We start from the raw sequence: 22711 nt of genomic DNA, 5'->3' as shown, positions 1-22711 counted from the left end.
TATTTTTTTAATGTGCTGGGGCTCTTCCAACACTCAGTTTGTTTAATGCGGCTGGCCTGTATTTTATTTTTATGTGCTAGATCAGGCAGTATCAGGTAGGACTTAGTACTGATGGATTCTGCTGATAACGTTCTCTGAACTCTCCCCTCCCAGCTAATGGTGTCCTCCAAATTCCTATCCTTCAGATCAGCGCTCTGCAAATATTGAAGTGTTAAAGGAATGACCAATAGCTCTATTATAGCTTAGATTAGTGGTCGACGGATATGGGTTTTTTAATGGCCGATGCCGATAGCAATCGCATTTACTCCAAAAATACTAAATCAAACCAATTGTACATACAGTACATAGTGAATAAGACATTTACTTATAGCATACGTGAAGCACTTTTATTTTGGGCTGCATCGGAAAACATAGGCAGCTGACTTGCTACCTTGCTGCCTAATCAGTTAATGGCTTAACTAACAGCTGTTTTGAATGAATGGAACTCTTATGGAAACTGGTCTCTGAACAGTTTGAAAAGCACCTTATTTTCATCCTACCTCCTTATACAGCCTCCGGAGGCAGCATTTTAGTTTTCAGATGCAGACTTGAAGTTATCCAGCGCAAGCCTGGCAGTCTCCTGACAGTTTAAACAGCCTGGATTGCCTGTTTGGATTGTTACATGTCAGATTTGTGAATGAAATGAACTTTTGATCCTAATCCTGAAATTTTGATTCTGGCTGATAGACTATGTGCTGCAGAGGAAGATATTAGATGAGTGCTTGACGGGAAGAAAACACTGGATTTTAGTGAGGTTCGTGAATTATTGCAGATAATCAGAAGTTTTATTGATATTTGCCTTATCATTAAACAAGACACTTAAAATCACAGAGAACTGTTGAGGAGAAATAGGGAGAATGAAACAGGTTAGCACGTTAACGTTATGAGCTCAAATGCGTCTACAACCCTCTGATATGCTGACCGCTTAAATGACACTGTGTTGCACACCTGTCTATTATTGTAGTAGCACAATGGCACGTATCAACAAAACGAATTACTGGGCGTTTAGATTTCTCAGTCGCTTCACATGCAAGCAGGTGATTTTTGGCACCCTCAAGAAAAAAATTGTCCAAACAGGAAAATGTATGAAGATTTATCATCCTCAGCGATATATTGGTCGACCACTAGTAAGATATCACATAAGTGTGTGTAGAATGGGGAAAAAAAAGTGAATATCCATTTTTTCTTGAAGTTGCCCCGGAATTTGTGGCTTGGCCTTGAGAATGTGATAACGATTTGAGAAAGCAATGCTAGTATGTGTGTTTTGGATTGTGTGGTTTTTCATGTCTTTAAAACTGTTAAATGTCAGTGGTTGTGCTTGCTAAGGCAACTATAATTGCTCATAACGAAGGGATTTAAATAAAACCTAAACCCTCAGTATTGAACTTCGGACATGAATCATACCTCAAATGATGCGCCTTAATGAGTAAAGGTGTGCCATTACTTTTTTTAAATGGTCACAGGGGGTCACAATGGGGGTTGGCTCTTTTTACTTGGGCCTCTTAGCAACCGCCCAGAACACCCTAGCCACTATGAACCACAGGTGGTTGCTAACATCCATCCATCCATCCATCACTGTTTCAGATTTTGTAATAATTTCTGTATTTTCCAGGAAAATGCAGAGGCTTATCTTTCTTCCTGAATATTCATGCTTGAGGCGACCATTTAAGATAAACGATTTCAAGTGATGAAAGTAGCTGACCTCAGATCTGCATTCGTTTAACATTCCTCCCTCATTTTGCCATCATTAGTGTCGAGCTGTCGTCATACAGAAGGAATTACAGTGATAAGTCTCATTCAAGACTCACCACTTGGGCCATTCCTGGAATTCTGTGCGGTGTCCACTGCTCCGGTGGCTCCACCAAAACCGTGTGTCCCTGTCACGGAGCTGTTGTAAATCTGTCGCACTCTTCCCACTTCCCTAGGCTATTCATTATCTCTCCACTGCCGTACACACCCATAGACCCACAGAGTGATAGAGCCTGGGAACAGAGGGATGTGTTGTATTTTTAGGACTTCTGGAAGACTTCTAAGAAGAGGAGAAAGAATGATGCTTAGAGTACAGAGAAAGACATTTGAGTGTTGAGGGCAGTGATGAGATATGTTGATTGATGGGTAATTTCCTCTTTCTCTGATTGGCTCTGTCGTGGGAGGTGATTGACCACTTGACCTATTATTGATCATTATGAACTCCTTATCTCCCTTGGAACAAAGGTGTCACAGTGCTTCTAAAAAAAGACTTTTTTGGGCCTTCTTTTTTGTCTTCTTTTAATACTGGAACACACAAACTCTGTTTCAAAACCTAGTGAGCTAGATTGCTATTTGCTGCCTACATTGGCAGCTGCTTAACAAGGAAACAAACTAACCACAATGGAACCTTGTAAGTGACTGATTTGGAATACTATACATAGGCACCAACTCTGTGTGCAACACAAAGTGTTCCTAACCTATAGGGCACTAGAGAGTTGATTCAATTGATTCCACTAGTCTTTGATGTTAGCATGTTGTTAAGCTAACAATAGAATATTCTGATTAGCAAACATTTGTAATTAGATTGAAAATATTTAATCATTACTTTTTGGCAAGTCTGTCTCTCTTCTCTTCCTGTGGCCATCCATGCCCGTGCTATCAGCATGCCCAGTGTCTAGGAAATATTACATCATGGAGGAAAAAACTCTGTCCTTGTTAATAGATAAATCTAAGGGGACACATGCATTGTGAAAAATAAATGGAAAATTAGAGAAATGGAAGAAGTCTGATTTGTTGTTCTCCTCTGCTTTGGACCTGTACCAAACTTTCCCTCATTTCCTGGGATTCAGAGTTGTTGGAGAGAGTGCATATTATCATGACCTGAATAAGTGCATAAGCGTCTGTTTACATGGATGCATAAACATGCTAGTCCATCACTTTGGACTCCTTATGATCTATATACCAGAGCACAACCTTGCACTTCCTGTTATTTTGCATCTGCAACATGTCTCTTCATACAACCCTCTCTAGTACTTGTTCTTCAGTACCAAGTCATGACTAAAATGAAATAAAGGTAACAAACAACTATACTGAGAAGAAAAAGAGACACTCATCTTAAGTAATTTCATTGAAACAATCTTTACTTAATTCGATACCAATATTCATTATTTCTTGCTGTGATATTAAAAAAATATCACTGGTTTTGGGATTGTGACAACCCTACTGCCCTCCCTGAATTTCTCTCTTTCCATTTGATTTTAATTTTTAGCCTATGCCGTCCTCATGCGTTTTGGTGGGACAGATGCAGAAGGGCTCATCTGGATTAGGCAGAGGGGTTATGAAGTTGAAGGGGAAGTACTTTTTTGCCCAAAGTAAACTGACTCACCTCTGGGATAGCTACTGCCTGTGGTCTGAAACTGACCAAAATGAGCACAGCCAGTCAGGAGGTCAGAATTAAAAGGTCTATCTGACAGGACATGTTAGTTCTTAGAGGCCTCCTGGAACATCCCCAGCCTTCATTTTATTAGTTTATGCCAGAACAAATTTTTTTTTTTTACAGAGCTGGGTGGCGTGTGTGTGTGTGCATGTGCGTGCGTGTCGTGTGTGCGTGTGTGTGTGTGTGTGTGTGAGTGTGATACATCACATCTCCATTGCCTTTGATGGTCGAAATGACAGAATTAATAGTTGTATGGTAGCCCACAGGCATTGCACATGCACTGTGCATTTGTAAGAGGGAGAAGCATACTTCTGTCAGGTACATAGGCTTTTTTCTGGAGCTGTGATGTCACTTTGGATAGAATCAGGTCAGCCAGTTCCTCCAAGGAACCAAGGAGAAAAGACAGAGAGAGAAAGAGAGAATGGAGTTTGCCAGTGATTGGCAAACCGATAAGAGATCAGAGCAGAAAACTAGAGATGACAATGGAAAGATTCAAAACCTATTGTGCTACATACTTAGACAGGATTTTAAAGGGCCTCTTTTTTTCTCTAGAGTCTCCAGTGTGATGTGCTTGAGGAGTGCTATTTGTATGCTTGTGTAGAGCATTCTAAATCAGTTACTTACTCTATGTGGTTCCATTTCAGTTAGGATGCTGCCTTAAAATGTTACTTAGGAGGCAGCTCGCTTAGGTTTTGGTACAGAGCAAGGGATTGTCTGCATATAAAGAGTCATAAAGACAGAGGAAGAAAATGAGAAAGAGGAAAAAGAAAAAGATGCTGGCGGACGATGTATTTGACACATTGTCTTACCTTTACCACTGACATTCTCGATCATTTAATGTGGCTGAACCATTTCACACATTCTCCAGTGTTTTGTCTCTGTCTGTTAGCACACAGGCAGCAAATCCCTTAACCATCTTGTTTGCCAGTATGGAGGTGATTTATGTCACTCCTTTCATTCTGATATTACATTTTCGTTTAACCCAACAGAGCCCAATACGTGTAGTAATATTTTTAGAATAATTAATCTTTGTCTCACTAAAATGACTTGTTACCATAGTAACTATGCATCAGTGAATATTCCTAGGTGTAATTGCTACCAGGACATAATCTGAACTTCATCTGCAGTAAAGCCTGTCCATAGTCATCAGAATACTAATTGTGTTTTTGGTCCTCCAAACAGGCAGGAGGCTCTATTGGCAGCCATTAGTGAGAAAGATGCCAACATTGCTCTTCTGGAGTTGTCAGCATCAAGGAAAAAGAAAACTCAAGACGAGGTGGCTCTTTTGAAGAGAGAGAAAGATCGACTTGTACAACAGCTCAAACAGCAGGTAAGAATTGTATTTATTTATTTATTTTCCCCCAATTTGGAATGCCCAGGTCCCACTACTTAGTAGGTCCTCGTGGTGGCGTGGTTACTCACCTCAATCCGGGTGGTGGAGGACAATTCTCAGTTGCCTCCACTTCTGAGACAGTCAATCCTTGCATCTTATCACGTGGCTTGTTGTGCATGACACTGCGGAGACTCCTAGCATGTGGGGGATTCACGCTACTCTTCGCAATCCACACATAACTTACCATGCGCCCCATTTTGAGCGAGAACCCCTAATCGCGACCACGAGGAGGTTACCCCATGTGACTCTACACTCTCTAGCAACCGGACCAATTTGGTTGCTTAGGAGACCTGGCTGGAGTCACTCGGCACACCCTGGATTTGAACTCGTGACTCATGGGGTGTAGTCAACGTTAATTCTCACTGAGCTACCCAGGCCCCTTCAGCTGGTAAGAAATGTATTTATCCAGAATGAACTATCCTTTAGGCCTATATCTTGGACTGTGGCATGAGGCAAAACTTTAAACTAAAAAAAACATTTTAGACAGTCTTTTTCCTAGTTTCCTATTGGATTTATTCACATTTCACCCACAGGAATTATGTTGGAAACTCTAACTAGAAAAATAGACACCAAAAGTATGATTTTAGCCAGCTTTACAACTCATGAAACAAACATTTTTTGTTTTACTGAAGAATTCAAGGTGAAGTGTGTAATTTCTGCACCATTAGCATCATAAACTGATATTTTGGCCGAAATGACACTTCACACTCTGCATATCATGCTGGGACAGGAGAATGTATTTTCTTTTACATTTTATTCATAAGAGTTTTACCTAAAATATAAGCTTCACATTTGTGCTTTTAAACCCTCCTGCCTACTTGCCGGCCAAGTCTTAATTTTTATGTATTCCATTCCCTGTAAAGCCATTTCACATTTGTTTGTACACATTTAAGTGACGAGTGAAAATGATCATGTCTCATAATCGAAAGCATGCCACAGATGCTGTCCATAGACATTAACTTGATACTAACCTGGAATATACTGCTAAGAGGGGAGTGATTGCCCAGAAATATAAGATCATACAGGATATCCTCATGCTGGTTCCATAGTATCAGTAACCAGCTGACCTTCTGGATAGCTGGCATAGTTTAAGGCCTGTTCTGCGATGCTGTTTAGCAGTTCAAGGACAGGGTAAAGTGTACATTTTGGAAGAAGTAAACCAATACGTTGGGAACGAAATTCATAGTTTGGAGATGCAAACATGGTACAGTTATCCAGCCGAAGACCCATCAAGGAGGACAATTTTAGGATTGTTGGACGCCTCCTTCACGTTCCCAGAAACAACCTATGAATACATGCACACTAACTCATGCGCACACAGACTTGTTCCCTTGCATGCTGATGAGTCTCTTACAACCAGTGGTAATTTCTCAGGCCAGCAAAGCCTTCTCTGCTGGCCTAACATGCCAAATAAATACATATTTTTCTTCCTTTCATTCTTAATCGCTAATATTTTTAATCGCTTTCCACTCTTAATCTACAAACAAATAGAGAAAAACTAAAAGTTTATCCAGTCAGAATTTATTCCTCGATGCTTACAAGCAAAGTGTGACAACTGCTTCACAAATCGCACGCCCATAGCCAAGCTCATTAGCAGAAGCAGTGCGTGAGTCTGAGCTCCACCCCTCAGGCCTTCAGAATTTCTACAGAATCCCTCAACAGTGCAAATGAATGAGCAACTAAAGTCAGATTGTCAGATTCATCAGCCAATCAGATTGATTTACTTGTTTTTGGTGGATGTGATCTTTAGGATATGTCTCAGTGGAGGCCTTCTAGCTGTCCTTGAGTGACGCAATCACGCTTTAAGTGATGTATGTAATTTGAAAGCAAAGATCTTGCTGATGAGTCGGCTGTCACTGCCACATCACCATTGAGAAGTAAATTGGTAAGCGCTTTTTGCATTGTTATAGCAACATCAGGAGTTTAAGTGTAAATTAGGCTGCTTGAGCATTCAGTGTCGGATCAAGTTTTGAAAAGTAATGCTGCATTCCATTCAACTTGGAGAGTCCCATTTGGCAACTTCCTACTAAGAAAAGTGTAATGGAATGCATCTTGAAGTCAGAATTACAACTTGTAGGCTCGTGCAGAAATTTCTGTCAAACAAATATGATACAAAGATACAAAGTAAGTGATAAACATTAACTTTATTAAGAAATATCAATAAATGAGTTCGTTTCCACATTACATGATATTAAAACTGGGAGAGGGAGAGCCTTTTCGGTTGTGGGTAGTATTTTATGGAATAGTTGCCTATCAGTATCAGTTTGTCACCTTCATTATCTGCTTTTAAAACTTCTCTTAAAACTCATATCTTTACATTGGCTTTTAATAGCATGTATTGTCCTGGTCTTGAACTGTTGTGTTTTAATAATTTTGTATTTATAATTTTGTATTGTACAGCACTTTGGTCAGCCTTGATGCTGTTTTTAAATGAGCTATATAAATAAAAAGAACTTGAACTTTAACAAACGCCTGCGGAAACAGGTGTATAAAACATTATAATCTCTTTTGATAATCGTACACCTGAAGCACAAATGGTAGCGCTGCAGCAATGTTTATCAGTTGGGTTGCTAGGGAGACAAACCCCTGCTAAGCTAGCGGGATCATAGAAGTTTTGTTTCCTTAAAGATCATCTTACAAATATCATGGAAAGGAATGCATTTTTGATCGAAGATATCAAGTAGGAATATCCCACATCCATCTTGAATGGAAAGCAGCATAACCGTGTACCCTTTCGAAACAACATTTATTGCAAGCAAGATTTAAATCACAAATATTATTAGATAGATTTTTGAATCTCTGTTCGGAGGCTTGCTTGAGCATTAAGTGTCATTTCAGGTTCTGGCTTTCGTGCATGGATGTGTTTTATAATGTCAATTGGTATTACTAGTTCGCTGCGACATACTGTATGATGCCCAAAGGCATAGAGTGTCTTATTCATTGTGAAACTGTGTTTTCTTAATGGCATGATTGACAGTGAAGTCCTAGACTTTAAATGCATGGCTGCCACTGCTTACAACCCTGAACAAGGCATAGTTCACCTAAAAATTCAATTCTTGCATCATTTACTCACCCACACGTCATTCCAAATCCATATCACTTTAGTAATTCTGTGGAACATAAAAATAAACATTTTGAAAATAGTTTTTCATGCAATTACAATTAACTGCTTCAGGCTGCAAAAGGACAATAAAGCAACATAAAAGTATCATAAATGTGGTCCATATGACTTGTGGACCAAGTCATCGAAGGCAAAATATAGCTTTGTATAGCTATATCTTTGAGGAATAGACCAAAATTGAACTCATTCTTTCCTGAAAATCTGCCCTAATGTATCTCTCATTGCTGCATTCATGGGTTTATAAGAGATGTAGAAATGTTTGAATTGTGAAAGAATCTTAGAATATTTTTAGTGATTCTTTTCAATGAAAACCAGTATGAAGGATTTGTGAACAAATCTACAAATGGACAGTCTGTCCAAACCTATTCTATGGCTTTAAAGACTTGAACATATAGTGACTTGAAAAGACTTATTATAAGACTTAAATATAGTGCACAAGTAGTACTCATACGAGTTTGGAACAACATGAGGAAGAGTTAATACATTATGTTAATACATACACTACATTCAAACACACATTTTGTTTGCACTTATTTGCACAACTTGCACTTAAAAAAAAAAAATTCTTGTTTCCAAAACCAACCAGCCACACACACATACAGCACCCAGTGCCCAGAGAAAAACAAACAGCAGGATGAACAAAACGTGCATTTTAGCTCCATTCATGCTCACAAGCACATGCGTACACACACTCACACACTCGTCCGTCTCTCTCTGAATGGCAGACTATCAGTGCTTTGCATAGCTGCAGCATTCCACAGGAAATGGGTGTCAGAAGTGCAGATACCTGTGGGGCTCAGTTCTCACCCACAGCCCCAAGAAAAGGAGGGCAGCCCGAGCCCCCTCCCTAGCACTGTCAATCACAGCAGGGGGGAATTTGGTTAAGAGCCAGTCTGAGGCCAGTTGCTCTCTTGACATACTAATGGTTCAGGTCGTTATATGGGTTACTCATGGTCCTAAATCAGTTATTTTGAGCAGTTTTACTTCTGGGTCAAAGTTAGGAGAGGGTACAAAAAAGTTTAGGTACCCTTGGTTTGCCCTGACCTTCGTGTATCTGTTTTTCTGAGCTTAATTTATACCAGACGTAGACTTTACAAAGACACTATACTTAATTAAGATCAATTATCTTCCTCAGACATTAATATTCTTTAAAGGGATAGTGTACCCAAGAATTTAAATTGTCATTTTCTCACCCTCATGTCATTTAAAACTCACTTGACTTTCTTAAGGTGAAGTTTAGCAGAGTGTCTAAGCTGTTATCTTGCATACATTAAGACCAGGAGTTGTCAAGCTCTAAAAAGGACAAAATAACACCATAAAATCGTCATAACAGTAGTCCATGTGCTTTATTGCCAAGTCTTCTGAAGCCATATGAAAGTTATGTGTGAAAAAAATTACATTTAAGTTGTCATTTACTAACAATCTTGCTTGAAAGCCATGTCTCATTGTGTGAAGTAGAGCAGCTTGGACATTCTGCCACAAATAACTCCATAAAATGTGTTCCATGGAACAAAGAAAGTCTTATGGCTTTTGAAAGACATGAGTGAATTTTAATTTTGGATAAACTATTCCTTTAAGATCGTTACTTTTGCGCTGTATAAACTGGATGTAGATTTGGCCACAGGAGATGATAAGCCTAGAGCTGTTTAACATGGCCCAGGGGAAGGGCGAGTGCTGTCTACTGTTGCAGCCTCTGGATTCAGGGGATCAGGGTCGTAGGAAGGGATTGACAGGAGATGAGTGTGACATAGTGGTACATCAATGGAGTATTTATCTTTCACTTTTTGAAGAGGCAGATGTGCATAAAGATGCAGGGCTGATAATGGCTCTGAGGAGGGAAAATTCCTTTTCATACTTGTCAAGTCTTGTAAAAAAAAATAAGAAAAAAGAATGGTGTCATAACGTGGCATTACACTGTGTGCTAACCAAGTGTCAAACAATAAATCATATCTCTTCTATATCATTATGTCCTAGAAATCAGTCACGACTTTCAACTGCATTGCATAGCATGACATTTTCTTCATCACTTTACTTCTATTTTTGTTGCACTTGGTAACCCTGCCTACGGTGAAATCTCATTGGTCCAAAATCTCACACTGCATAGCTGTTAATTAAACAATTATGTGTTTATTGATGGTGAATATGTCGCATTTAACTGAATTTTCCATTTTGTGAGGATAGAAAATGTATTTGAGGCCTAAAATGTACAAAAACTTGCTTTAAACACAAAAGGAAATGTTACGCAGTATGTTAGTCTCAGTCACTTTCATTGCATCTTTTTTCAATACGATTAAAGTGGAGGGCCTGGGTAGCTCAGCGAGTAAAGACGCTGACTACCACCCCTAGAGTCGCCAGTTCGAATGCAGGGCATGCTGAGTGACTCCAGCCAGGTCTCCTAAGCAACCAAATTGTCCCGGTTGCTAGGGAGGGTAGAGTCACATGGGGTAACCTCCTCGTGGTTGCCATAATGTGGTTCTCGCTCTCGGTGGGGCTCGTGGTGAGTTGTGTGTGGATGCTGCGGAGAGTAGCGTGAAGCCTCCACACGAGCTATGTCTCCGTGGTAACGCGCTCAACAAGCCACGTGATAAAATTACTTCTTTTTTTGTGTTCCATGGAACAAAGTCATATGAGTTTTGGAACTGCCTTTTCTATAAAATGTTTTTAGTTACAGTGAGGCAATTAAAACAGAAGTGAATTGGGCCAATTTTTGGAGGGTTTAAAGTATGAAATGTGAAGCTTATAATTTGATAGAAAGCACTTACATTAATTTTTGTTACTTGAGCGATGAAGTTTAAATCGTCATTTTAGCTTTTTAGGGTTTGTTGACATCCTCATGGCAATGTTGTAAAACTGGCTATAATTGAAGATATACAGTATAATATGAAATTACATCGCACACAATGGAGGGAACGTCAGCCATTTAGTCAAATAATGTTTTAGTTATTTGAAGTGTGTAACACTTTTGCTTTGTTTTATTTAGTTTATTTTCCCTTATTTTGTGACGTTATTCATAACATCAGCCGTAAATGCCTTTCCGACCAGGAAGAGCAATCTAGTTCAGCCAGTAGCATTTGTCCGGGAAGGGGAACAAAAACAGTTGAAGATCCCGCCCAGGACCAGCGTTGAACCGCTCGAGGCAGCCCTGGACTGGCAAATGCTAATGGATGAGGGCCAATGGCTTGTGTCCCATCAGAAATAGCCAGTACTAACTTGAGGCCAGATCTGGTGCTGTGGACCAACTCTCTTTACACAATCGACTTTGTGGAGCTCACAGTCCCTTGGGAGGATGCGGTGCAAGAAGCCTTTGAGAGGAAGAAGCTGTGATACACCAAGTTGGCAGCAGAGGCAGATCAGCGGGGGTGGAGAGCAAAGATCTGCCCAGTGGAGGTAGCGTGTCAGGGATTTGTGGCAACATGCACTGTAAGGCTGTTGAGGGACCTAGGGATAGGTGGACAAGCCCTACACCAGACCATCCAGACAACATCGGGTGTGGCAGAGCGGAGTAGTCAGTGGCTCTGGCTCAAGAGAAAGGACCCCAGTTGGACTCCCAAGTGAGTAGGCTAGGCAGATGCTGAGGGTGGTGGTTCTGGAATGCTAGAACACATTGCTGAACCTACTGGAGATGCCGTGGGCCCAGTTAGTAAAATGTTAATGAAAGTAGGAGACACTTGACAACCCCAATGACGTGTCCGGTCAGCTTTCATCACCTTCACAACATCGGAATAGTGTAGGTCTTCTCTTAAAGTGTAGTGTATCTCTTAATGAGTTACAAAATTAGTTTGCATCACATTTTATCAGAAATATTTCAGCCAATCACGTGGCCTCTCACTTATTTTCTTTCTTTAGAGTAGCAGGGTTGGATATAGTTTTTTTAATCAACAACCAGTTCTGTGATCCAGAGATTTGAAATGAAAGAAATGGACTAGTATAAAGCCACAAAAAAAGGATAGATGAGATAAAATGAGCATGCACGTTTTCAATAACAAAGAGAGAGGTGAGAGAAGTGTTCTGTTTTTTGTTTTGGGATACATCACTCCTCAAGATAGATCTAATGTATTTCAGGAAGAAAGTGAACTCTCTTTGTTCTTTTCCCCTCCATTTCTGGTCTCCGTCTGTGTGTCTGTCAGTCTCTGTGATGATGACAGTTTAAAAATAGGACTGATGCCTTGGTGAGTGTCTTTTGAAGCGGTGCTGTAGTGAAGTGCTCTCTCCGTCGCGCTCAATCTTTTCACTCTCCATAAATCTCCACTCCTTGCCGTGACATCGCAGCCAGCTCTGATGTGCTGCCCAAGTTTTATTAGCAGACTCAAGAAAGTAGAAAAGCATGTCGCTGCAGAGCGCAGCAGTCAGTTTTTAAAAGTTGTACCATGCAAATCTACAGCCGCAGATTAAACGGCAGAGCGAGAACTGCTCCCTGCTGCCATCACATGGTTAATTGATGTCACTATTAGCTGTGCAATGTTGTTTCTACTGCTTCTCGCTCCAGAGTGATCTGAGTAAGGATAGATCAACTTGTGTCAGTACACTACCAGCCAAAAGTTTGGAGACATCTACTCATTTTAATAATGTTTTATGTCAGTCTTATGACTGAATTATTAGCATATTAATACCACAAGAACAGCAGCTGGCGTGGGAGATGAACAGCCTAAACCTCCATCACAGACCATCTGAGCTCCCCAAACCCAGCCTCGCCTTTCTAAAAGCAGTCCTGGCTCTGAACCTGCAAAACAAACTCCCACCTGCACAAGGCGTCCAGAAAATATTTGATATGTCATAAAATGTATCATCCTTGCCCCTTCATGGTCTGAAGAGGCTGCATTAATCCGCACCATTATCGTGGAGCATAATTCAGACCATTAATCATCCCTGTGTTCATATTTGAAATCTTTACGACACCTCCGTGGTTGAGAGAGTTTCTCTGCCTGCACAGTGTGTTCTCTGTCTGCTGCTTTGAAAGGTGTAGAATGGTTAGTGTGGTCACCGCCTCCCAAACCCAACCCGTCTTCCCCCCACACTGCATCATAATTCTCAGCCTCCTGATGGATCACAGCAGAGACTTCCTGGCTTTTCCCATGTTAACCGTATGTCAGCATACATGCATGTGTATGAGCTTGTGTTTGGGGTCGCAGGTTTCTTATGTCAGCGTAAGCATTTCAGAACCATTGGACTATGTTAGCTATGCTTGTAATCAAATATGAATATATATGGCAATATTGCATTGATGCTTTAAATAATTTAATCAATAAAATTGTGTTGTGGGTGCTTTCATATTTCAAACAGTTTATTTAATGAAGATACAGGTCATCTATGTAAGCACAACTGCTAGAGTTAAAAAGACAGTTAACCCCAAAATGAAATTTTTGTCATCATTTACTCACCCTTAGGTTGTACCAAACTTGGCATTTCTTATTAAGTGGAACACAAAAGGAGATGGTAGGCAGAATTTTACCCTCAGTCACCATTCACGTTCATTATACTCTATGGAAAGAAAGTGCAATAAAAGTGAATAGTGACTAAGGCTAGCTAACATTAACAGCTTAACCTTAACATTAAAGGTGCTGTAAGCGATTTTATTTGTTCTAACTTCCTCGAGACTGAGCCGTTGATTTAGCCATGCCCCCTTTTTCCAAAACCCGCACTCCAAAGATACCAAATGAGCTTTATTGAGACTGATATGGAGCAGAAACGGTTGTCAAAAACAACTGTTGCAAAATTGCACCCTCAACTGATAACTGTTCTAAGCAACGTGCCATAAAAATGGCTTTAAGTTTCAGTAATTTTCTGGAACTACAATACTGAGAATGTACAACATGATTGACAGGCAGAAAGCATCATTGACAGCGGACACTTTTTTGTTTGCTATTTGCAAAGTCTAGAGCTGTCACATAGACAGGTGGGATTTCTCATGACCCATGTCATTAATATCTTTCAGGGAGTGTTACATTTTTTGCATACCTTTCCATGAAATTATCACTTTCAGCACCTTTACCATAACATCTTGTGTTCTCTGTACTCTGCTAAAAATATGTAATATTTGTCTTATTTTCTTGTAAAAATATCGGAACATCATTAAACAAGACAAAAAAATAAAAACTTGATGCAGAATTACATAAGATATAAGATATAAGTCTTGTTTTTTTTAAACAAAATTTATTTAGGGTTATGCTTAAAACAAGAAAAAAAAAAACGATATGCCAAGGGGGTCATTAAAAGTTTTTTTCTAATTAATATATATATATATATACAATAGCATTTGTCTTAAGATGATTTATATCTTCAGCTTTTGTGTGTCAATAGGAAATATTAATGTTAGACTCCCAAACATTACTTTTGCAAATAGAAACAATTAGAATAGAAGAACAGGGAGCCCTGCAACAGATGACAAGATGCCCAAAAAAGCCCCCCACTGAATATCGTGTCAGTCTGAGATTACATAAAGAGACAGAAGCAATTGAGACAGCTTAAATAGATGGAAGAACTCTTGCGAATTCTCCAAGAATCTTGGAACATCCTATCTGCCAACAACCAAGAAAAACTGTGTCCAGGTGCACCTAGGAGAATTGGTGCTGTTTTAAAGGCAAAGGTGGTCACACTGAATATTTGTATAGCTTTTTTTTATGTTTACTGGACATTAGGGTTTGAGTCTTCAGTTGTGTTCCTGTATTCGCGTGTGTGTGTGTGTGTGTGTGTGTGTGTGTGTTTGCGGCCACCCTGCTCTCCTCCTCTCTGGAGATGAGGATATCAAGTGTGTGGCTGTATGTGTGGGTAATTGAGTGTGGCTGAACTGACATGTTGTGAGAGAGAGATGACATTGATCAAGTGAATGTTTATTTTAGTCCCCACTTGGAGATGGAAGACATGCCAAAGTGTCCGACTCACCCGTTCCCTCTCTAGACCTCCAGGGTCCAATCTGTCCAGACGTCTATGCGCGTCTATGTTAGAAAACCGAGCTGTATGGAGGAATCCATATTTATACTGACAATTTCGGTAAGCTTCATTACTCTTTTGTGCTTTCCGAAGACTAGAGTTGCATTTTTGGTTTCTTGTTCATTATATACCAATGTATCTGATGACTAACCCCATCCGCCGATTAAGGAGATGACCCGGACTGATTCAGACCAGTTACTGTTTGCTGATCCTCTGAGACAGTGTTAAAAAGTCTGCTTGCAGTTCTCTTAACCGCAGATTGAGTGTTAGTGTTAGTTCCTACAAGTCCTGGAATGGCATTGGTAATTCCATCCCGGATGAAACTGCAGATTTGGGTCGATACGTCTTTCTCTCATTACCTGCTACAGTGCCTCTGCTAGAGTCTCTGTCCTTGCATGGCTTCGGGCACGGCGGGCATCAGGGTTGGCAGAGTTGCTAATTTGGAGAGCGACTTTGGGCCCGGTGTTCTCAGCAGAGCCGTGGTTTGGGCACCCCTCAGAGGAAGAAAATTGGTTTGTCCCTGAGCAACCCACAAGCGAACTTAAAATGTAAAAACATCATATTGGAAATTACCATAAAGTGTTTGTGCATGCTAGGGCTTGAACAACTACATATTTAGTGAGCCTAAACTTATGAAAATTACTTGAGTGTGGCCACATTGTGCAAAAATGATATTACATGGCGCCTGGCTGCAGTTCAGAGGTGAAATGTGCACTAAAAACAAGTTAATTTTCTTCTAGACAGATAAGGTTTTTAAGGTTAATGCTCTTATCGAGTTTTAAATTAACAAATCTGTCCTCCCTATACACTTAATTGAATTTGAGTAAGTTTTTACAAGCAGTTTAATTTCTTTCATTCAAGTTCAGTCAGTTTCATCCAGACAACATCATTTTGTTGGATTAGGTCAAATCAACTTACTAAGTAGTTTTAACTCAATTTTATTAGATTTGTCAAATTACATTTACTAATGTCACATTAATTCTCTTATTTTGGTCCAACTTAATTTATTTAATTTATCACTAGTATATGCCAGGTGAGAAATTGTAAGGAGAGTAGAACTGTTGCACTGACAATTTGATAGCAACGGCTTATAGAGCTAAGCAGAACTTGAATCAAATAATGCTACCAGTCAAAAGTTTTGAAACACTTGACTAATAATGTTTCTCATGATCTTAAAAATCTGATCAAATCTGAATCATGATCTGAAAGCGTATGCTTAAATGTTTGAAATTAGTTTTGTAGTCTGGATAGCAAAAAAACTTTTGAAATCAGATTTTTCCAAATCTGATTCAAACCACATCGGGAGATGGTTTCAAATGCGATTGAAATCAGATTTTTTTCAGATGCGACTCAGTCCAGATGCTCTGGCTCCTCAAATCGGGTTTCAAATGGTCTTTTGCATCACACTTAACGTGACACAATGATGAACTCAAAAATCAGTTAAGGAAATGCCGGAAGTATTCATAACGGCAACATACCCTTGCGCATTCTATGCAAAGCATGCTGGGAAATGGAAATTCTCTGCCCAGATTCATCAATGCTACAAAAAATATTAATGTAGTCCAACTCAATTTTATCTGGATAGAACGCAATAAAATCAAGTTGTGAAAATGAATTGTGTTGCTTTAATTGTGTGATTTAGTTTGTGTGATGTGAAAACGGCAATTGCCCCTTCGCAAAGCTCCGTCGCCTTGGTTATAGTGACTCGCTCTGACAGACTCTGCAGAACTCCCCATAGGAATGAATGGGAGATTGCCGTGAACAGTGAGATTTTTGTCAAAATATTCTCATAAACTGAATGGATAATATATTACTGGAATGAAGAGTGACATCACTTGAAAAAGAGAAAATCGGCATTTAATAGCGATTACAAACCTCTTTACATTAGTTTAAGTGAAAAGAACTGCTTTTCACACACAAATGTTGATGCTATGATCTCTTTATTTACTAATCAATTTTACTAAGATCTGAATCAATACCTAAATGAATTAATGTTAAGATATTACCTTTAATTTACCTTGGATCAAATGTAGGGTTTCCTCTCTGATGTTATACATTCATTTGGGAATGAGGAAGACACATTTTTATCCATAGCATGCTCTTCTCAATATTTATTTAAAGATTTTTTTAAAAGAAAGAAAAAGTACTGCTTGTATCCTCTCTATTTGGTAATTGGAGTAAATTGGAGGTGTACATGTGGATTTATTTTAAGGCGTACTTTCAAACTCAGTGCCTCTTTGCTTGACATCATGGGAAAATCACAATAATTCAGCCAAGTACCTCCACAAGTCTCATTCATCCTTAAGAGCAGTTTCCAAACACCTGAAGGTACCACGTTCATCTGTACAAACAATGGTAAGCAAGAACAATCACCATGGGACCACGCAGTCATCATAACACTCAGGAAGGAGACACATTCTGTCTCAAATAGATGAACGTAGTTTGGTGCGAAAAGTGCAAATCAATCCCATAACAACAGCTAAGGACCTTGTGAAGATGCTGGAGGAAACAGGTAGACAAGTATCTATATCCACAGTAAAACATGCCCTATATCGACATAACCTGAAAGGCTGCTCAGCAAGGAAGAAGCCACTGCTCCAAAACTGCCATAAAAAAGCCAGACTACAATTTGCAAATGCACATGAGGACAAAAATCTTACTTTTTGGAGAAATGTCCTCTGGTCTAATGAAACAAAAATGGAACTGTTTGGCCATAATGACCATTGTAATGTTTGGAGGAAAAACGGTGAGGCATGCAAGCCAAAGAACACCATCCAAATCGTGAAGCATGGGGGGTGGCAGCATCATGTTGTGAGGGTGCTTTGCTGCAGGAGGGACTGGTGCACTTCACAAAATAGATGGCATCATGAGGAAGGAAAATTATGTGTATATATTGAAGCAACATCTCAAGACATCAGCCATGAAGTTAAAGCTCGGCTGCAAATGTGTCTTCCAAATGGACAATGACCCCACCCATACCTCCAAAGTTGTGGCAAAATGGCTTAAGGACAACAAAGTCAAGGTATTGGAGTGGCCATCACAAAGCCCTGACCTCAACTCGATAGAACATTTGTGCAGAACTGAAAAAGCATGTGCGAGCAAGGAGGCCTACAAACCTGACTCAGTTACACCAGTTCTGTATGGAGGCATGGGCCAAAATTCTTAAAACTTATTTTGAGAAGCTTGTGGAAGGCTACCCAAAATGTTTGACTCAAGTTAAACTGTTTGAAGGCAATGCTGCCAAATACTAACAAACTGTATGTCAACTTCTGACCCACTGGGAATGTGATGAAAGAAATAAAAGCTGAAATAAGTCATTCTCTCTACTATTATTCTGACATTTCACATTCTTAAAACAGTGATCCTAACTGACCTAAGACAGGGAATGTTTTCTACGTTTAAATGTCAGGTATTGTGAAAAACTGAGTTGAAATGTTGACATGTGAACAGGGGACGGTTGCGGAAAGAGTATTAGAATACATACTTCAGAGGAAGATATATGAGCGCTCCACAGGATGCTGGATCTGCTGAAGTTGTGTGAGGTTGGGTTATTACATCGGTTCAAATGAGATATGCACATATTTGCAGATGGTATATGATATTAGTTTTATTGATATTTGCCTTCTTATCATTAGACAAGACGGTTAAAAGTTACAGGGAACTGTTGAGGAGAGAGAGAGAGAGAGAGAGAATGAAACAGGCGAGCACTTTAACATTATGAGCTCAAACGTGTCTGCCATGGCTCTGATATGAGGACCGTTTAAATGACACTGTGTTGCACACCGGTCTATTATTGTAGTAACGCAATGGCACGTAACATCAAAATGAACCGTGACTGGTCATTTACATGTCTCAGTCGCTTCACATGCAAGCAGTCGATTTTTTTTCCACCTTCAAGAAAATACTGGCCTAAAGAGACAATGTTTTGGGCGATGCTGATAATTAAAAAGTCAGAATATCGGCTAATTTATCTGCCTCTGTGATATATCAGTCAACAACTAGTCACTGATACAAGTGACCCAGCATCAAAGTTTTGTAAATTTTTTGGATCATTTCAATAAAATCACGCTTAAAACTACTCAAACACTCATTACTCTTATTGTAAAATGGCAGCAGTTACTAAAACAAAATTACATGACTTTGTTTAAAGTGCATAACGTTTAAATAATCGTTCATCGATCAAATTAAATGTCCTAAATGTGCATGCAAGGAAATTGAGGTAACAAAAGTGCATATAAGTAATAGGAAGAGCATCAGTAATATGAGAAAACACGCTTCAACAGACAGCGTAATGTATTATGTTAACACAAAATGGCAAACTGTTATTCTGAAACTATCCACTCACTCATAGATCTACATATTGTTTGTCAAAAACACCAGATGGTCTACTTCAGTGGTTCTCAACCTTTTTTGAGCAAACGCCCCCCTGACCTCTTCATGATCCTCTTAACGCCCCCACCCCCTAAATAAAAACAAAAAAAACAAAAACACTTCAGAAATACTATTACAGCCAAACAATTGCAACACTGATACCTGAAGCCTGAGTTTTTGGTAAAAAAAAAAACTGAAACAGAAGTTTCTTATTGTATTTAAACTACATGTAAAAGCCTCAAGTTGAGTAATATTGTGTTTGGAAAAAAATGCAAAAACACATGGATTGTTTGAAAGGTATTGCAAATGTATTTAGAAATTCAAACAAATTCAGGCTCACACACAAATTTTTTAAGATGAACCAATCACGTGAACAATAACGTAACTAACCTAATTGGCCAATGAAAAAGCAGCGGTCGTTCAGCGACTCAATTAGGCAATATATACTAGGCTTCAAATTTGAATAGCTTACAAGCGGTCATTTGATTTCAAATGACGAACAAAGACGACAACAGCTCGGCCACCTGAACTGAACCGAAGAAAAACGACGTCAAAAACAGCCACTTTTTTTAATTAATTACGGTCATTAGTGTGAGCCCTGAGCACTAATTATCGCTCTAATTATGTATTCTGCGTTATGTACAGAAAAAGCCGGTGAAAGCGCGCCTCTATTTTGCGCTGAAAATTCTCCGCCTCTTAAAAGCATGTGTAACTTAGGAAGCGGCTCTCCTGGCATATCCTCCTGGTGAAATGGCAGCAGTAATCCGAGCAAGACATAGGCTAAAGAGAAGAGCTGAAAAGATTTTTGCGCAGGCCGCCTGTTGAGTACCTCTGAGTAACGCCCCCATTTGTGCCTGAGCGTCCCCCTCTCTGCTGCCTCGTTCACACCGCCCCCCAACACTGTCCAAACGCCCCCTAGGGGGCGGTACCGCCCCCGTTGAGAAACGCTGGTCTACTTGATCAGCAAGGGCTGAGCGTTTTTGACAATGTTTCCAGCTGATAAAAACACACGCTCAGCTCTGACCGATGTGCCAGTAATACCCTGGACTGTTTTAATAATGGCCCCTCATCATGACATTCTCGAGAAAACTCTTCGGGATGAGAAGACTGCATGTGTGTTCTCATGTTAGATGTTGTAGAGTGATATAGCAGCGGTTTCTTACACAACTTACAAACGATGTAAGCGTCACACAGCTCTTTCTCCGACTCCGAGTCCTCTCTCTCTTTTTCAGGCATTTTTCAAATTATCAACGCAGCCATGCCGCATCTAATCATCTGGTTTAACTGGATAGGCTAACAAAAACAAATCGCGTCAGCTACGTCATCATCATGTCTCGCGCGCTTCCTAACACACCTAAAATTCGAATGCACGGTTTTTGCATTCGAATGTGCATTTTTTTATTTTTGTTCAATGAATATTCGAAATTCAAATTTTAATTTGACAGCCCTAGAGAAGAGAGAGAGAAGGAAAAAAGAAATACATTTACTCCCCGGTTCTCCGATACACCGTAGCTTGGTCCACAGCCACTCCTCCACCCTCTAGTGGATGACAGCCGTGCCTTCCCGGGAGGTTGGAAGGGGTCTCCACCACCCCTGGCAGCGGTGGACAACAACCCGGCCCCACCGTCCACCCAGCCACAATTTCATAAGATAGCATTGTTTGAGGAACAGGGGAAAAGTAAGGTTTAATTAACTGATAATCTGCCATTTTACATGTGATTATATGAAAAATGGAATACATTTTCTTGTTTTAGTGCCTCTAGTGTTCATTCCACCAGGAAACTGCCACGATATGTACATTGAGCCAAAAATTCCTTTTGCAATAATCTAGGTATAGTAACGTTATTCTGTGAGTCGACTAGTTGAAAACCAGTTGCACAATTCTTGTTCTATATGCAAAAGCGCAACTGAAGTCACATGATCCATGTCTACTTGAAACACAACGTGTAGACTAGTTGCATAATAGTTGTAAAGCTTGTCTGTGTAATTTCTAGAGTGTGTTTGTGTATCCAGCCATCCGTGTTTGAAAGTGTACCATTATTGGTTCAAAATGCTGATGTTTTGTTGCAAAGGCAGAGCTGTAGGTGCCTTTTATCCCTGCTGTGGTGAAACTGATCACAGAGCTTAAATTAGAGCTCAGCACCATTTAGCCAATGATGTGCAGTGAAAAAGTTAAGAAATAAAAATGGAGGGGGTGTTCGGAATGCATAAACAAAAACATCAACAAGCATTCGATTCATTACAGGATCTGTTTGCAAACTGTCCTGCAGCGGGTACAGACATTGACCCGTAGTGGTGGTGAGCTTGATTCGAGGGGGCCCAGCGACTGGAGGGTCGACAACTGGATTTGTCTTGGATCTGATGCAACTCTTGCTGCTCATTTAGGAAAAAGAGTCGCAGTGTTTTCGGAACACGAGACCTCAAAACACAAGCCGCTAAATGGCTGTTTGAAAAAGGCTTGTGGGTGTCCAGCTCATCCAATGTGTGACGTTGTGGAGGAGAGGAAATGGAAATTTTCCACTGCATCTATGATTGTGGAGAACGTTTTACAATGTTGTTATTATTCGGTTAAACAAATGATTTTTTTTATCGTTCTGTGCCTCTCTGGAAAGCTGTTAAGAGACTCTTTGGCAGATATATTATTTCAGGGTTTTGCTGTGACATTGCTAATGTTGATGGTTGCATTGCTTTTCTACAGCACAGACTCTTGCTGACTCTACCTGTTTTGTTCCTCTGATTAAGGTGGGAAACAGTTCCCTTTTTTAACCCTTCTTACTCTTCTTCTATTAGTGGATATTTGGGATTTAAAATCGACAGAACGTGGACCTGGGTTTCAGGGGCGGGTCTACGTGGTGGCCCCCCCGAAATTCAATTGGCCACCCCAGGTGCCCCCCCCCCCATAAGATGTCTTGTGTTTGGTTCATTTTACGGCCAATCAGTTTATAGACTCTACTGAAGTTCGTGATTCAAAGAAGTTTTTTTTTTTTTTTTTAAAGCTTAATTAAGTCATCTTTATTGCCAAAAAAAAGGATACAAATCACAAGTGACTTATCAAAATATACATAAAAATTTTCTCAAATAACTACTGTTATCCTTCAACAATACAAACAAACAAGGTACATTAACAAATCTCTGAATATATCCTCAATTGTTCAGCCATAGTTTGAGCATAGCTAGTACAAAGAACAGAAAACACACTATGAACAAACCAATAATAAAAAAAAACAAAATAAATAAAATGAAAAAATAAATAAAAAGGGACTTTTTTAATTAATTTAAACGTATCCAAAAGAGAAATCAGTTTAAGGGCTTTCTGATTTTTAACAAATTTTAAAGATTTGCACAAGAGTTTAACCTCATTCATCCAGTGATTAAAGTTGGGTTCAGATTTAAATCATCTGCATTTATGAATGAAAAACTTTCCAAAACATAACAAGAAATTAATAACAAAATC

The 22711-nt window shown here is 39.6% G+C and overlaps 1 protein-coding gene across 1 annotated transcript in view; it reads left to right on the top strand.

Annotated features, from left to right (window-relative positions):
- erc1b (ELKS/RAB6-interacting/CAST family member 1b) overlaps nt 1-22711 on the top strand; it is a 259978-nt gene that overhangs the window by 172526 nt on the left and 64741 nt on the right. The window contains exon 16 of the mRNA XM_052119037.1: nt 4628-4775. Within this exon, the coding sequence (XP_051974997.1) occupies nt 4628-4775 (148 nt within the window). The remainder of the gene's footprint in view (nt 1-4627; nt 4776-22711) is intronic.

This window comes from Xyrauchen texanus, chromosome 45 (genome assembly GCF_025860055.1).
Source record: "Xyrauchen texanus isolate HMW12.3.18 chromosome 45, RBS_HiC_50CHRs, whole genome shotgun sequence".
NCBI lineage: Eukaryota > Metazoa > Chordata > Actinopteri > Cypriniformes > Catostomidae > Xyrauchen > Xyrauchen texanus.
Note: the sequence above shows the minus strand (reverse complement) of the source record. Positions and strands in the feature narration are given on the sequence as shown.